The 15,710-nt window shown below is 46.3% G+C and overlaps 1 protein-coding gene across 1 annotated transcript in view; it reads left to right on the plus strand.

The window, feature by feature from the left end:
• LOC116537027 (folate receptor gamma-like) overlaps window positions 1-4,097 on the plus strand; it is a 5,902-nt gene extending 1,805 nt beyond the window's left edge. Inside the window, exons 3-5 of the mRNA XM_032258981.1 lie at window positions 3,164-3,352; window positions 3,550-3,684; window positions 3,790-4,097. Coding sequence (XP_032114872.1) covers window positions 3,164-3,352; window positions 3,550-3,684; window positions 3,790-3,906 — 441 coding nt within the window. The 3' untranslated portion in view covers window positions 3,907-4,097. The remainder of the gene's footprint in view (window positions 1-3,163; window positions 3,353-3,549; window positions 3,685-3,789) is intronic.
• Window positions 4,098-15,710: the final 11,613 nt, after the last annotated feature.

Consider the following 15,710-nt stretch of genomic DNA (forward strand, 5'->3'; position numbering starts at 1 on the left):
TTTTATTTATTTATTTTTTTTGAGACGGAGTTTCGCTCTTGTTACCCAGGCTGGAGTGCAATGGCGCGATCTCGGCTCACCGCAACCTCCGCCTCCTGGGTTCAGGCAATTCTCCTGCCCCAGCCTCCTGAGTCGCTGGGATTACAGGCACGCGCCACCATGCCCAGCTAATTTTTTGTAGTTTTAGTAGAGACGGGGTTTCACCATGTTGACCAGGATGGTCTCGATCTCTTGACCTCGTGATCCACCCGCCTCGGCCTCCCACAGTGCTGGGATTACAGGCTTGAGCCACCGCGCCCGGCTTCATTTACTTTTCAGAACCTCCTAGGGCACCTCCTCTTTGCCAAAAAATGGTGTAGTTGTAGACCTTTGAGGGAGATAGATGACTATAATTCTCAGGGCTTTGAGCTATATAATATATGAGTGATGATATTTGCAGAGCCCCTACTATAGCCAGAGAGTTCTTTCCATTATATAGGTATTGATCGACTTACGACCTGTGCAACTTATGACCATTCGACTTTACGACCACAATCGCTAGCCACGACTGCTCCACGTCTGGCAGCGCAAACGTTGCCCATCTGGGCGTACGACAGTGCGGACCAGCTTCCGGCAGCACTACCATCTCCGCGTACACCATTTCAACTGTTATCCCAGACTCGGTACAGCAATTTGTGTTTTGTGTCTTGGATATTTTTAATCAAACCCCTCCCAATAAACTTCTTATACATTTCGAAGCAATGGACCCAAACATCGAACAATTTGCAAGGATTGAACGGATGGCGCATGATGTGTTCCGTCCGTATCATGAAATTTATGAAGAAAAAAAAGAAACATACAATTCAGACAAAGCTCACCATGTTTATGAAAAAAACCAACTCCGGTAACCCCAACTGCTGCCTCAGATGATGACATCAACGATCCACAGCCAAGCACCAGCGGCCAATAAAATGTTTCATACATGTTTATATATTTTGATATGTTTTACAATTGGGAAAATGTTTCCTATGGTATTTTTTACACATGTATTTTGCATTTTTATATGTACCTGTATTTTGTAATTTTGTATGTTTTGCAAATATTAAACCAGTTTTACTGGTAATGCAGTGTTTTACTTAAACCTGACGAATGTAAAAATAAGAAACAAAATGGTGTAGAGATGATACAAATGGCATAAAATGAACAAAGAAAATTATGATATATAACAATAATAAAATTATGATAAAATATGACTTAAAGATTTTTATAATATCATTTCACAGTACTGTACATATAGCCTACTCAACTTACGACCAAATCGTGTTATGACCGGTCTGTCGGAGCTGATCGTGGTCGTAAGTCAAGCACTAGCTGTATTCACTAACCCTTTCAGAGGCAGAAACTCCTGACTCTGACAGGCAAGACCCATGTCTGCCAAACCCCAAGACCCATGATGTGTAAGGGGTCTTGCAGGGATACCAAGAGTTGGAGATGCAAGGAAACGCAAGTGTGAAGTCGGGCAGCCAGGGAAGCATGTTGTGTGTCAGCCAGCACCAGGTGTGGCCCAGAGTGTGAGAGATAGGTAGATCTGGCTCCACTCCCATGGATTTCCTTACTGTTTCTCCTGGGTGCTCAGGCCTGTCACACCTCTGCCATCATTTGACCCTAGGTGCGAGGGTTCAGCCCAGAAATTTTAAGCAATTGATTCCTGATTTCTCAGGTTTCCTGAATCCTGGCCTAGAGTGATTTCCAAAGAGAAATCTTCACCATTTCTGCTTGTCTTACCTCCTTGTATTTACCTTTCTAGGATGGCCTTTCCTACATTTAGTCAAGTCCAGGTTCAGGCCTACGTGCAGGCTATAGATCTTCTCTTCCCACACCACTCCCAGTATCTATCTGGAGTCTCCTTGCCTGGACCTCCAGACCCTGGGAAAGCCAGACCTCCACCCTCCACCACAACCTGGGGCCAGATCCCTCTCCTCTCTGTCCTGAGCTAAATCATTTTTCTTATCATACGGAGTTCACTCTGTCGCCCAGGCTGGAGTGCAGTGATCTAGGCTCACTGCAAATTCCACCTCCCAGGTTCAAGCGATTCTTCTGCCTCAGCCTCCTGAGTAGCTGGGACTACAGGTGTGTGCTACCATGCCCAGCTAATTTTCGTATTTTTAGTAAAGATGGGGTTTCACCAGATTGCCTAGGCTGGTATCGAAATCCTGACCTTGAGATCCGCCTGCCTCAGCCTCCCAAAATGCTGGGATTACAGGTGTGTGCCACTGTGCCCTGCCTAAATCTTAAGCCCACTATTTACCATGGGTATAGGTCACTTAAACTGTAAAAATGGAGCTAAGGGTTGGTGCTGAGTTGTTGAGAAGATAAAGTACAAAAGCCTCAGGGACTTTGCACCTATGACTTTCTGCCTAGAGTGTTCTTTGTCTTCCCTGTACACACAGACTTCCCACCCACTAAAACCGTACCCTCCCTGAGGGTAGGGTAGAGATGTTATTTGTTCTGTTCACAGCAGTGTTCCTAGGACCTAGCAGTGTCTGATGTATATTAAGCACTCAGTTAATATTGGCTGGATGCAAAATGAAAAATATAAATATACTGAATAACATAAAATAACTTTTTGAACAGTTAGAGCTGTACAAATAATAATTACTCTCCCAGACAGTGGCTCCCCGTCACCTCCTATATCCCCTGTATTACCCTCTGTTAAAAGTCAAAATTAACTAGGCATGGTGGCTTATGCCTCTAATGGGATCTGAGACACTGAAATGAGAGGATTGCTTGAGCTAAGAAGTTTGAGACCAGCCCAGGCAACATAGTGAGACCCCATCTCCACAGAAATATTTTCAATTAGCCAGGGGTGGTAGCATGTGCCTGAATCCCAGCTCCTTGGAAGCTGAGGTGGGAGGATTGTTTGAGCCCAGGAAGAAGAGGCTACAGTGAGCTATGATCACACCTCTGTGCTCCAGCCTTGTCAACAGATCAAGACCCTGTCTTAAATAAATAAACAGTGAAAAAAGCACCAATATTGTAATTGCCTCTGTCCCAAGGTGGGGGTTCCTCAATGGCCCTCCCCAGCAAGTGTTCCTCTGGATGCCCTACCTGGGGCAGAGGATCCAGAATATGGAGGAAATGGCTGTGGTGGGGAGGGACTCAGTCCTGTATCTTTCCCACCCAGTGCCGTCCCTGGAGGAAGAATGCCTGCTGCACGGCCAACACCAGCCAGGAGCTGCACAAGGACACCTCCCGCCTGTACAAGTTTAACTGGGAGCACTGTGGCAGGATGGAGCCCGCCTGGAAGCGCCACTTCATCCAGGACACCTGTCTCTATGAGTGCTCACCCAACCTGGGGCCCTGGATCCAGCAGGTATGAGTGCTGTTCCCACAAACATCACCCTCAGCAGACGGCAGAGCCTGCCAGCCACTTGCAGGGAGGGTTTGGTCCAGGAATTCGGGTCTGAGGGTGGTGGAGGCCCTCCCCCCTCCCACAGCTCTGGTTCCCTTCAAGCCTGCAGCTGCTGAGATACATGGCTGACAGGAGCCTTCCCTCTCCTCCCCACCCAGGTCAACCAGAGCTGGAGCAAAGAACGCATCCTGAACGCGCACCTGTGCAAAGAGGACTCGAGCGCTGGTGGGAGGACTGTCGCACCTCCTACACCTGCAAGAGCAACTGGCACAAAGGCTGGAATTGGACCTCAGGTGAGGGCTGGGAGGAGACCAGATGAGGAGTGGGAGTGGGGCTTTGGGGTTGGGAGGGGTGCGGTCTGGCCCAAAAGCTAAGGGTCTCATGGTCTCCTCCCTCAGGGATTAATGTGTCCGGCCGGGGCCCTCTGCCGCACCTTTGAGTCCTACTTCCCCACTGCAGCCGCCCTTTGTGAGGGCCTCTGGAGTCACTCCTACAAGGTCAGCGACTACAGCTGAGGGAGTGGCCGCTGCATCCAGATCTGGTTTGACTCGGCCCACGGCAACCCCAACGAGGAGGTGGTGAGGTTCTATGCTGTGGCCATGAAGGCTGGGGCTCCGTCCCGTGGAATTTTGGGACCGTGAACATTGGTTCCTGATCCAAGAAGGGTCCCCTGGGGTTCCTCCGACAACTCATTCTAATAGACAGATCCACATGTGTCTTGTGTCTTGTAATTTGGGGACGAGTGGGTTGGAGGGACACATGCTTCATCTTTTCCACTGATAAGCCCCAAATCAGACTGGAACTAGCCTGACGTTCACTGGGAAGTAGGGTGTAGAGGTTGAGCTAGAATACAGTATCTGACCCCTTAGTCTGGGTCTCTTATTGCTGCGCTGGCTTTCCCCTCACACCAAGCTCATCCCACCCACAGTACATACAGGCAAAGACACAGATGGAGGGAAGGTGGGCAGAGGTAGCCAGTGAGCTACTGGGCTTCAAGTTGGGAAGTTTCTTTCAAGCTGAGAGTTTCTTTACCATTCCCTCACTAGATATGGGCTGGTTGGAGATATTGGTGGGGAGGAGGGTCTCAATGATGAACTAATTCATTCATTCATTTCAGACAGGAGTCTTGCTATGTTACCAAGGCTGGTCTTGAACTCCTGGCCCAGGCGATCCTTCCTCCTTGGCCGCTCAGAGTGCTGGGATTATAGGCATGAGTCATTGTGCCTGACGTACTTTTTAAAAAAAATGACAACTAATGTTGCAATTAACAATCTTTTACTAAGTGGAATGTTGTACTTAAATTCCAGAAGGATTATTGGGTCAAGAGTACATCTAATTTTGAGAGTTACAACTTTATGGGGGTTGTAGCAATGTGCCCCCCCCATACCAGCAAAGTATGAGAGTGCCCATCTCTCCGCTGGGTGCGATGGCTCATACCTGTGATCCCAGCAGTTTGGGAGACTGAGGCAGGAGAATCTCTTGAAACCAGGAGTTCAAGGTCAGCCTGGGCAATATGGTGAAACCCTATCTCTACAAAAAACTAAAAAAAAAATAGCTTAGCATGGTGGTATGTGTCTGTAGTCCCAACTAGTAGGGAGGCTGAGGTGAGAGAATCGCTTGAGCCCTGGGAGGCTGAGGCTACAGTGAGCCGTGATTGTGCCACTGCACTCCAGCTTGGGCAACAGAGCAAGACCTACTCTCAAAAAAAAAAAAAAAAAGAGGATGAGAGAGAGAAAGTGCCTGTTACCTCACAACTCACAACCTTGTCAATACGATATACCATCAAACTTTGGTTTTCTGTTCATCTTACAGGTGGGGAAAAGGGCATCTCAGTGCAGTTTTCATCTGTCATGGTTCCTGATATCTGTCCATGGTGACCTATTGAGATCTTAAATTACTGTGTAATAATCCATTCTATGTGCACATTACACTGAATTCAGTCTCCTACTGATGGGCATTGGAAGGAATAGGTTTCTTTTATGATCCTGACATTGCTGACAGCCACAGGCCAGTTATTTGGTAGAATACCCCTCCATTTCGGTTAATCTGTTTCCTTATGATTCATTGAGGTGATGCATTTTGGGCATGAATATCCTACGTGGTTATCTCATGCATCATAATGGGAGCCACGTGGTGTGGGGCTTGCCTGTTCCTGGTGACATTAACTTCGATCTTTTGGTTGAGATCATGTCTGCCAGGTTTCTCCACTACACTTACCCCTTTGTAACTAGTAAATATGTTGTAGGGAGAAATGGAGAACTAGAGATACTCTATTCATCAGTACCCTTCCACCTACATGTTCTACTAACTGATGGACCTTTTTTAAAAAAGTAAATCTAAAACCTAAACACGTCTTATGTTACAACTCTTCCACCAACCCTTCAATGCTTTCCAGTGGTGTCTATTGTAAAAACCAAACTTCTTCAATGGCATAGAAGGTGTGCCCCATCTCTGAGCCCTCAAGCCAAATCTTCCCTGTACCACCTCTGTAAATGAGCTCCAGTCACACTTCTCATGTTGGGGGTCTTTCCTCCAGCAACTCCTTCTCTGCATGCCTGAAATGTTCTTCATTAATCCTCTGCAGGCCTGCCCCTTGTGGCCACTTAGATGGTAACCTACACGTCCCCCTAAAATGACTTCTGACAGCTCAGCCTAACAAAGCCACCCAGCTGATTTCTCATCACACCATTCTGTGCCCTTGTGCAGATTTTTGTCTACTGGGTTTGTTGTACACCTTTCCCTTAACAAAACATACTCTCCCGACAGCAGGGTTGTGTCTATGTCATTTTATGCTCCAACCCCAGGGCCTGGGTCAGTGCCTGGCACTGAGAAGGTGCTCAGTAAGTTAAGGAATCACTGCATCCATTCTGTCAGTCAACTAATGCTTTCTGAGCATCCAGTCCACTGGCCCATGCTGGTCTCAGTTGACAGGAAGGAAACTGAGTTCTTTGCAAGGTCTGGTGGGGACAGACAGTTCTGAGAACCAGTAACTCTTAGAACAATGAGATGAGGCTTTCACAGAGGGAAGCACAGAGTGTGGTGTTGTTCTGCTGAAGCCCACAGAGGTCAGGGAAGGCTTCCAAAGGAGTAATGTTTGCCAAGCACAACAATGGCATTCTGCAGAGAGGTCTCAGCAAGTGCAAAGGTTTAGAGGTAATAGAAGTGCAAGCAGAATTCTAGGGTCGGTGAGATAGAAGTTATGAGGGGAGCTGGGCATGGTGGCTCTCGCCTATAATCCCAGAACTTTGGGAGGCCAAGGCAGGCAGATGACCTGAGGGTGGGAGTCCAACATGGAGAAACTCCGTCTCTACTAAAAATACAAAATTAGCTGGACATGGTGGTGCATGCCTGTAATCCCAGCTACTCAGGAGTCTGAGACAGGAACATCACTTGAACCTGGGAGGTGGTAGTTACAGTGAGCCAAGATTGCACTACTGTACTCCAGTCTGGGCAACAAGAGTGAAACCCCTTCTCAAAAAAAAAAAAAAAAAAAAAAAAAAGGGTTATGTGGGGAGAGGGCAGCTGATTAGGCCAAAGAAGAAACACTCAATCTACATTCGTTAGGATGGTGCCCTGTGGGCCCCTCACAGAGCTTCTCTCCTGCAACTGCTAGGTGAAAGAAGTCAGGCTTAGAATCAGACTAAGATCTGTAGTTTCTGCAGCTGGGAAGATGAGTGCTGTGAGATTGCATGTGATGGGCTGGCACTTAGGGAAGAGCTCAGGTTTCTCTCCTCTCTAACTCTGAGGCCCTTCTTCTGTTCCCTGAGGCCCAGAATCTCCACCTCTGTGAGTCAAACAGCTTCCTATTATCTGCGGCTGGTCCTAGGTCAGCCTTCAGGTTGGGGTTGGAAGGAATGCCAATGGTTAACTTCGTGGTATTAAGCTTCCAGCTCAGGTAGATACTCTCTGGACTGGTTCCAAGCTGGCTGTTTGACTGTTGCTCCCTGCTGGACCTGGCACCCAGATTCCAGATAGGCACACCACCTCATCCTTTGGAGCAGGGCATTGAGGCTCCACAATTGGTGAGGACTCACCAGAGGAACTGAACTTGACCTCTAACCCAAACTTCCATTTGCTGGTTGCTTTTTCTGAAGCCATCATGGCCCAGGGGACTGGCTCAGGGAGCAGGTCTCACTCTTGCAGTGGAGGGGCAATAAAGTCTAGTTGATGATCAGCCCCCAGGCTGGGGGCAGAGAATGAGAGGGCAGGAGCTCCCTCTAGAGGAGCTCCCATCTTCAGGCGTTCCTAGACATCTGTCTACCCTTCTCTAGTCAGCACTGGGGTATAAAGGAGGAAAGGAGGCCTGAGGATTCCAGAGTTCTCCTCCTGCTGAGGTCTTCAGAGGACTCAGCCCTCTGGAAAATACAAATTAAATTCTCAGCCCTCCAAACAACTGAATGGACACCTCTTGGCCAAAGAGACCCCAGAAAAACTTTAAAATCTAAGTTTCCCAGCCATAATGATAGGTCAATCACACCTCAGTACATACCTGCTTCCTCATGAACCATTACCAGGCTTCTTTCCAAAGAGTTAAAACAGAAATCAGCCCTAGAAAACCAAGATCTGGAGACTCTTTCACTGATTTCAACTTCAACCAACTGCCAGACTCCCTTCCCTTTCCCAATTTTGACATGAAAGCTGACCAGCTTACAAAACATTCCTTCCTGATCAATGACACTCAACCACGGACCAGTTCTGGCCAGTTTACAGAGGCAGCACACAAAGTGCTTTGGGTTCTGTTTTCCCCCTTTTGACATATAAAGGTGAATTCGACTGCATTTTAATGTCTCTACCTCAGAGTGAATATGGGACAAATATAACATGTTTTCTTGGTACACATGTGTGCAACTCTCATATTCATAAATTTTCCTAAAACTTATTAAACATGTATGTTTGGCCAGGCGCGGTGGCTCACGCCTATAATCCCACTGGCACTTTGGGAGGCTCAGGCAGGCAGATCACAAGGTCACAAATTCAAAACCACCCTGGACAACATGGAGAAACCCCATCTCTATAAAAAAAAAATGTATGTTTAGCCAATTCATTTAGTGTAAAACCCCTGTCCCACCCTCACTTCAATTCCTAGCTTGTAGGTTGCAACCCACTATAAGAAATAAAGTTCTCCTTTCCAAATGTAAAGATCTCGTGATTTTAAGCCGACATAATTGACAACAAGAGTAGGAACCATGGAGTGGCCAGGTTCCCCCAGCGTAAGTGAATGCACTGGTGCCTGGTGGAGCCATTGACAGCTCAGTTGTCTCCCTGACAGCTTTGGGAAGAAGATGGGTAAGCTCTCTCCAATCTAAGATCTTCCACTTTTGAGATCTCGAGGACTTCATTTTTCACCCTGATCCTTTCCATCCAGATCCTGTGAGGGCCATCTTTGTTGGCCCCAGGTTTCTAGTGGGAGTGCTCGGGGGCAGTCCAACCTGACTCATTCAGTCCATCAGGTTTTATGAGGATGCTTGCCCTCTAGTGGCACTCAAAGGAATGTCTTATGCTCTTCTGGGGAACCTAAATTCTAAGCAGACAGTCCCCTGACCAGCCGCCATCAGGAACATACATGTTTCAGAATTATGAGAAAAAGTCTTGTGAATATTTTGGATATTGGAAAAAGCTAACCTGGAACAATTTAAAGGTTTATGGGCCAAAATGGAGAACTTTTGACAGAGCATTTGACATACTAAAATTAGAATATTTGCATGCACAATAAGAACAAAGAGGGTTCAGACCGGGCACGGTGGTTTCACGCCTGTAATCCCAGCACTTTGGGAGGCCGAAACGGGTAGATCACCTGGGGTCAGGAGTTCGAGATCAGCCTGACCAACATGGAAAACCCTCATCTCTACTAAAAATACAAAAATTAGCCAGGCCTGGTGGTGCATGCCTGTAATACCAGCTACTCAGGAGGCTGAGGCAGGAGAATCGCTTGAACCTGGGAGGCGGAGGTTGCAGTGAGCTGAGATTGTGCCATTGCACTCCAGCCTGGGCAACAAGAGCAAAACTCCATCTCAAAAAGGAAAAAAAAAAAAAAGAACAGAGAGGGTTCAGGACCTCTCAGAAGCAACAGGAGGCCTAGGCCTTTTTTCTTTTTTTTGAGACAGGGTCTCACTCTGTCATGGTGACTAGAGTGTAGTGGCACGATCATGGCTCACTGTAGCCTTGACCTCCTGGGCTCAACCGTCCTCTCACCTCTACCTCCCAAGTAGCTGGACTACAGGCATGCACTACCACACCCCGCTAATTTCTTTATTTTCAATTTTTAATATTGTATAGAGATGGGGTTTCACCATGTTGCCCAGGCTGATCTCTACTTCCTGGACTCAAGGAATCCTCTCATAGGAGACCATTTTTAAGTGGCATTATGAGAGCTCTAAACACAGTCAGGAGTCTCAGATAACCTCCTGAAATGAGACTAATTCAAAACTGAAGGAATCTAATTCAAAACTTGACCAGCATATTCAAATCTATCTGCCACTATTGACCAGATAGCTGGAGACCCTGCAAAAAGCCTTACAGCCCAACAAATTAATTCCCTGGCTGAAGTAGTAATCAATAATTTAATTGCTTTAGATTTTTTCTTAGCCAAACAAGAAAAAGTCTGTGCAGTGGCCTATAACACCTCTTGCACTTACATTAACACTTCAGGTGAAGTAGAAACTCATATAGGTTTGGGTATGGTGGCTCACACCTGTAATCCCAGCACTTTGGGAGGCTAGGGCCAGGGGATTGCTTGAGCTTAGGAGTTTGAGACCAGCCTGAGCAACATAGTGAAACCCCATCTCTACAAAATATACAAAAATTAACAGGCTGTGGTGGCACGTGCCTGTAATCCCAGCTATTTGGGAAGCTGAGGCAAGAGGATCACTTGAGCCTGGAAGACTTAGGTTGCAGTTAGTCTAGATCACGCCATTGCCTTCCAGACTGAGTCAGAGAAAGACTCTGTCTCAAAAAAAAAAAAAAAAAGCCGGGCGCGGTGGCTCAAGCCTGTAATCCCAGCACTTTGGGAGGCCGAGGCGGGTGGATCACGAGGTCAAGAGATCGAGACCATCCTGGTCAACATGGTGAAACCCCGTCTCTACTAAAAATACAAAAACATTAGCTGGGCATGGTCACGCGTGCCTGTAATCCCAGCTACTCAGGAGGCTGAGGCAGGAGAATTGCCTGAACCCAGGAGGCGGAGGTTGCGGTGAGCCGAGATCGCGCCATTGCACTCCAGCCTGGGTAACAAAAGAAAGGAAAGAAACTCATATAGAAAGAATTTCCATGTAATCCCACCACTTTGGGAGGCTGAGGAAGGTGAATCACCTGAGGTCAGGAGTTCGAGACCAGGCTGGCCAACATGGTGAAACTCCATCTCTACTAAAAATATTAAAAAACTAGCTGGGTGTGGTGACACACGCCTGTAATCCCAGCTACTTGGGAGGCAAGAGAATGCTTGTACCCGGGAGGCAGAGGTTGCAGTGAGCCAAGATTGCACCACTGCATTCCAGCCTGGGCAACAGAGTGAGACTGCTTAACTCTTTGGAAAAAACCTGGTAACAATTAGTAAGGAAGAGGGTGTACTGAGGTGTGACCAGCCTCCTGTCTCATCATAGCCAGGAAACTTAGATTTTAAAGTTTTTCTAGGGTCTCCTTGGCCAAGAGGGGTTTGTTCAGTCAGTTGATGGGGTTTTGGATTTTCTTTCTCCACATTTCCTCCTTTTAGCTGAGATCTGCCATAGGCAGTATTAATGGCCAAATTGGTTACAAGGTGAAACTCCCAAGGACATACAACAAGACGAAAGAGAAACTTCATCCAGACTTTTTTTTTCAGGGACATTCAGCAAAGTTTATAATGGATCAGTTTGCTCGGCCATTTTGAACAGCAGGCTTACAGGTGTCCTAGGCCTGCACTCTATCCTAAGGTACCCCTCTTTATGGCAGAACAATGTAGAAAGACACACAAAGCACACTAGATTTACTACAGCTAGCCTCACAAGTCTAGCTAAGGCTAGCCTCACAAGTCTTTTTTCTCATTAATCAAAGCTTGCCTGTGGTAGGGTGGGAAAAGTGAAGAGCTCAGGAAAGCCAGAGAAAGACCCGCCTATCCCAGAGACAACCAAATCAGAAGTTCCGATGGCTGCTTGTCGGTTAAGAAGGGATCTTTTCCAGGAGTTGCATCAGCTCTTAAGTGTCCCTGTTTGGGGAACAAAAAGCTCCCCATGTCCCAAGATCCTGTACATGCTCAATTCTGTCACCCATGGCCATCAGCAAAGAGTACAAGGTAGATTAATCTAAAGAGAATAGCAATTAACATCTCATGGTGCTAAACCTGTTTTTAGCCAAGAGGAACTTACTGTGAGAGGGGCTTCTCACCCCCTAAATCTTAGAAGGGACTCTAACACTCCTAAATTGGGCCTTGAACCCAAGTTCAGTCAAGTGTCCTTGCCTTTTATGAAGAGGGGCCTTTAACCTACTCTGTCTTAGTAGAGACTGTAACTCCTCTAAGTTGAGCCTCTAACCCAATTCCATCCTTTACCTGGGTACCCTACCCTTACCCAAAGGTAGCCAATTGGTGCTGCAGTCTATTTCCTTTGGGTTGGGTGTCTCCTCAGTATCATTTCTTCAAAGTTCCGCAGGAAGGTGTTACCAGAAAGGGATCCAGATCCAGACCCAAGAAGGTGAGCACAAGATACAGGTCACAAAGACCTTGCTGATAAAACAGGCTGTTTGGTAAAGAAGCCAGCCCAAACCCACCAAAACCAAGGTGATGACCAAGGTGACCTGTGGTCATCCTCATCACTCATTATATGCTAATTATAATGTATTAGCATCCAGATCCAGATCCAAGAGAGGGTTCTTGGGTCTTGTACAAGAAAGAATTCGCAGTTCACAGAGTAAAGTGAAAGCAAGCTTATTAAGTAGGCAAAGGAATACAGAATAACTACTCCACAGGCAGGGCAGTGGCTAGAGCTGCTCAACTAAGGATACTTATCGTTACTTCTTGATTATATGCTAAACAAGGGGTGGATTATTAATGAGTTTTCTCGGGAAGGGGTGGCCAATTCCTGGAACTGAAGGTTCCTCTCCTTTTTAGACCATTTAAGGTAATTTCCTGATGTTACCATGGCATCTGTAATCATGGCGCTGGTGGGAGTGTCTTTTAGCATACTAATACATTATAATTAGCATATAATGAGTGATGAGGAGGAACACATGTCCCTTTGGTCACCATCTTGGTTTTGGAAGGTTTGGGCTGGCTTCTTTATCACATGCTATTTTATCAGCAAGGTGTTGGTGACCTGTGTCTTGTGCTCACCTCCAAGCTCATCCTGTCACTTGGAATGCCACACCTCCTTGGAATGCAGCCCAGTGGGTCTTGACCTCATTTTAACCAGCTCCTGCTCAAGATGGAGTTGCTTTGGTTGAAATACCTCTGACAGACCCACCAGAAGAGCCCTTCCGTTTGCATCAACATGTGTGATTGTTTATTTCACAGACACTGTGTGCCAAATGTTGGTACAGTGCCAACACCTCGCCTTCTTGGTTGTTGAGTTTCCCCATTACACAAAGAAGGAAGCAGGACCAGAGGGGAGCCTGGGAAATGGAGTTAGAGAGACACATCCTGGGTTGCTTGATTTAGGGGTTTAGAATGGGAATGACTCCTCCATAGATCTGAGAGAAGAAACTGCACACTGTACATAGTGGCTTCTTTTCTGCCAGCCCTAAACAGCTCAAGAAAAGAGAGTAGTCTCTCAGTTATGAGGCTGGATGTGAAGCTTTTTTTTTTTTTTTCTTTAAGAGAGGTCTTGCTATGTTGCCTAAGCTGGTCTCCAACTCTTGGGCTCAAGCAATGCTCCCACCTCAGCCTCCTAAAATGCCAGAATTACAAATGTGAGCCACTACACCTGGCCTGAAGCACCTCAGTTCATGCATCTAGCAAACCTTTGGGCTGTGTCTCTCATCCCCTCTGGACATGATGTCTCCCTGTAACAATTATTTGGCTACAACGCCTTTAATATCCTGAACTTAGCCAAACAGTTATTTAAAAAGTCCGTATTCAGATATAACTAAAGAAGAAGCAGAAGTAATCTGTAATATGTGTTTCAGCATATAAATATTCATTTTGACTCCTTTAGCAGATAGCAGTCACCACCCTGTTTGCATTTGTTTTGAATCAGTGAGTCTGCAGCTGCCACGTGCAGACTGACAAGAGCTCTGACTTTAACTTATGCTTTTATTTTTTAATTTTTATCTCTTTTTAGAGATGAGGTCTCACTACATTTTCCCAGTTGGCCTCAAACTCCTGCACTCAAGTGATCCTCCTGCCTTGGCCTCCAAAGTACTGGGATTATAGGTGTGAACCACTGTTTTTTGTTTTGTTTTGTTTTTTTAATTTTTTTTGAGACAGAGTCTTACTCTGTCGCCCAGGCTGGAGTGCAGTTGCGCGATCTCGACTCACTGCAACCTCCGCCTCCCAGGTTCAAGCGATTCTCCTGCCTCAGCTTCCCAAGTAGCTGGGACTACGGGCGTGCACCCCCATGCCCAGGTAATTTTTGTATTTTTAGTAGAGACAGGGTTTCACCATCTTGGCCAGGATAATCTGCATCTCTCGACCTCGTGATCCACCTGCCTCAGCCTCACAAAATGCTGGGATTACAGGTGTGAGCCACCACACCCAGCCTCAAGTTTTATACTAAATACTAGGCCATGGTTTTTCATTCACTCAATAAGTAGGTATTGAGTGTTTATGTAACTGGAACTCTTTTGGGGTTACAATTTAACTTGCTCTCTTGCCTCTAAATCATTATCACCTTAATGAGGAATAAACGCAATGATTTTTTTTTATCTTACCAAAATTCCTATCTAAGCAATAAGGGGAGTCATGCCCTACAAATCATAAATTTTCATCAGATGGGTTTTATTTAATCCTACATATGATGACTTACTTTCCAACCTGACTCTGGCGTAACATGATGAGACAAGGAAGAAAAACAAAATATTTTAATATTTTTATCTCAAAACATGTTTTTTTTTTTTTTTTGCCATATCTTGAAACAGCCCTGCAAAGCTGTCCTTTGTGGGGGAAAATTTGCATCTGCAAAGAATCTCTATTAATATAGCTAGATCTTTTTATTCCAGGACCTCCCAATCATAAAGAGATTAACTAAAAGTCTAGCACCTTTTACAGATCTGAATAGGAAACACTTGTCATTTACTGCCTCCAAGGGCAGCCACTATAAGACCTCAAAAGAACCTTGGTTAGACCCTACAGGGTCTAAGGAGTGCGCGGTGGGAGCTGCCTGCCTACGTTTCCATTTCTACTTCCCCACACCCATTGCTCTGTGCAATGAAATCTGGAGTCACTCCTTCAAGATCAGCAACTACGGCTGAAGGAGTGGCCGCTGCATCCAGATGTGGTTCAACTTGGCCCTGGGCAACCCCAACGAGGAGGTGGCAAGGTTCTATGCTGCAGCCATGGGTGGGGCTAGGTCCTGGGCAGCCTGTCCTGTCCTGCTCAGCCTGGCCCTAACGCTGCCCTGGCTGTCAGATGACCTCCTTTTACCTTCTGATACCTGGATATCCCTGCTCTGTTTAGCCCCATAGCTCCCTGAATGGGGGAGCTATGGGGGAGCTTTGGTTCCTGCTCCATGATCGGGCCTCTGACAGCCACTTTGAATAAACCAGAAATTTCACATATATCTTGAGAATTATTCAGGTATGAATGGGAATGTGATTGTTTTGTTTCCCAATTCTTGTTAATTGAAGCCAGTTAGACTGGGCCAGTTCCCAGCTCTGACACTTGCTATGAACTAGCCTGATACTTAACTATTCTTCTAACTTAGGAGACATTCATAGCTCTCAATTTCATTTTTCACTATAGCGCCAATCTAGAGCCAAGTCCAGGCATTTTTCTTTTTTTGAGACAGGGTCTCACTCTCTCACCCAGGTTGGAATGCAGTGGCACAATCTGAGCTCACTGTAACATCTGCCTCATGGGCTCAAGTGATCCTCTCACCTCAGCCTTCCAAATACTTGGGGCTACAGGCATGTGCCACCATACCTGGCTAAATTAAAAAATTTTTTTTTGTAGAGAGGAAGTCTTTCAATGTTGTCCAGGCTGATCTCAAACCATAAGACTCAAGCAATCCTCCAACCTCAGCCTCCTGAGTAGCTGGGACAACAGGTGTGAGCCTCCATACTCAGCTGATAAATATAACATAAAACATGTATTATACATATAAGAGTAGAGACAGGGTCTCACTATTTTACCCAGGTTGGTCTCGAACTCCTGGGCTGGTGTGATCCTTCCAAAATGCTAGGATTACAGGCATGA

The sequence above is a fragment of the Sapajus apella genome, unplaced genomic scaffold (assembly GCF_009761245.1).
Source record: "Sapajus apella isolate SASKATOON/1434 unplaced genomic scaffold, GSC_monkey_1.0 scaffold106, whole genome shotgun sequence".
NCBI classification, from domain to species: Eukaryota; Metazoa; Chordata; class Mammalia; order Primates; family Cebidae; genus Sapajus; species Sapajus apella.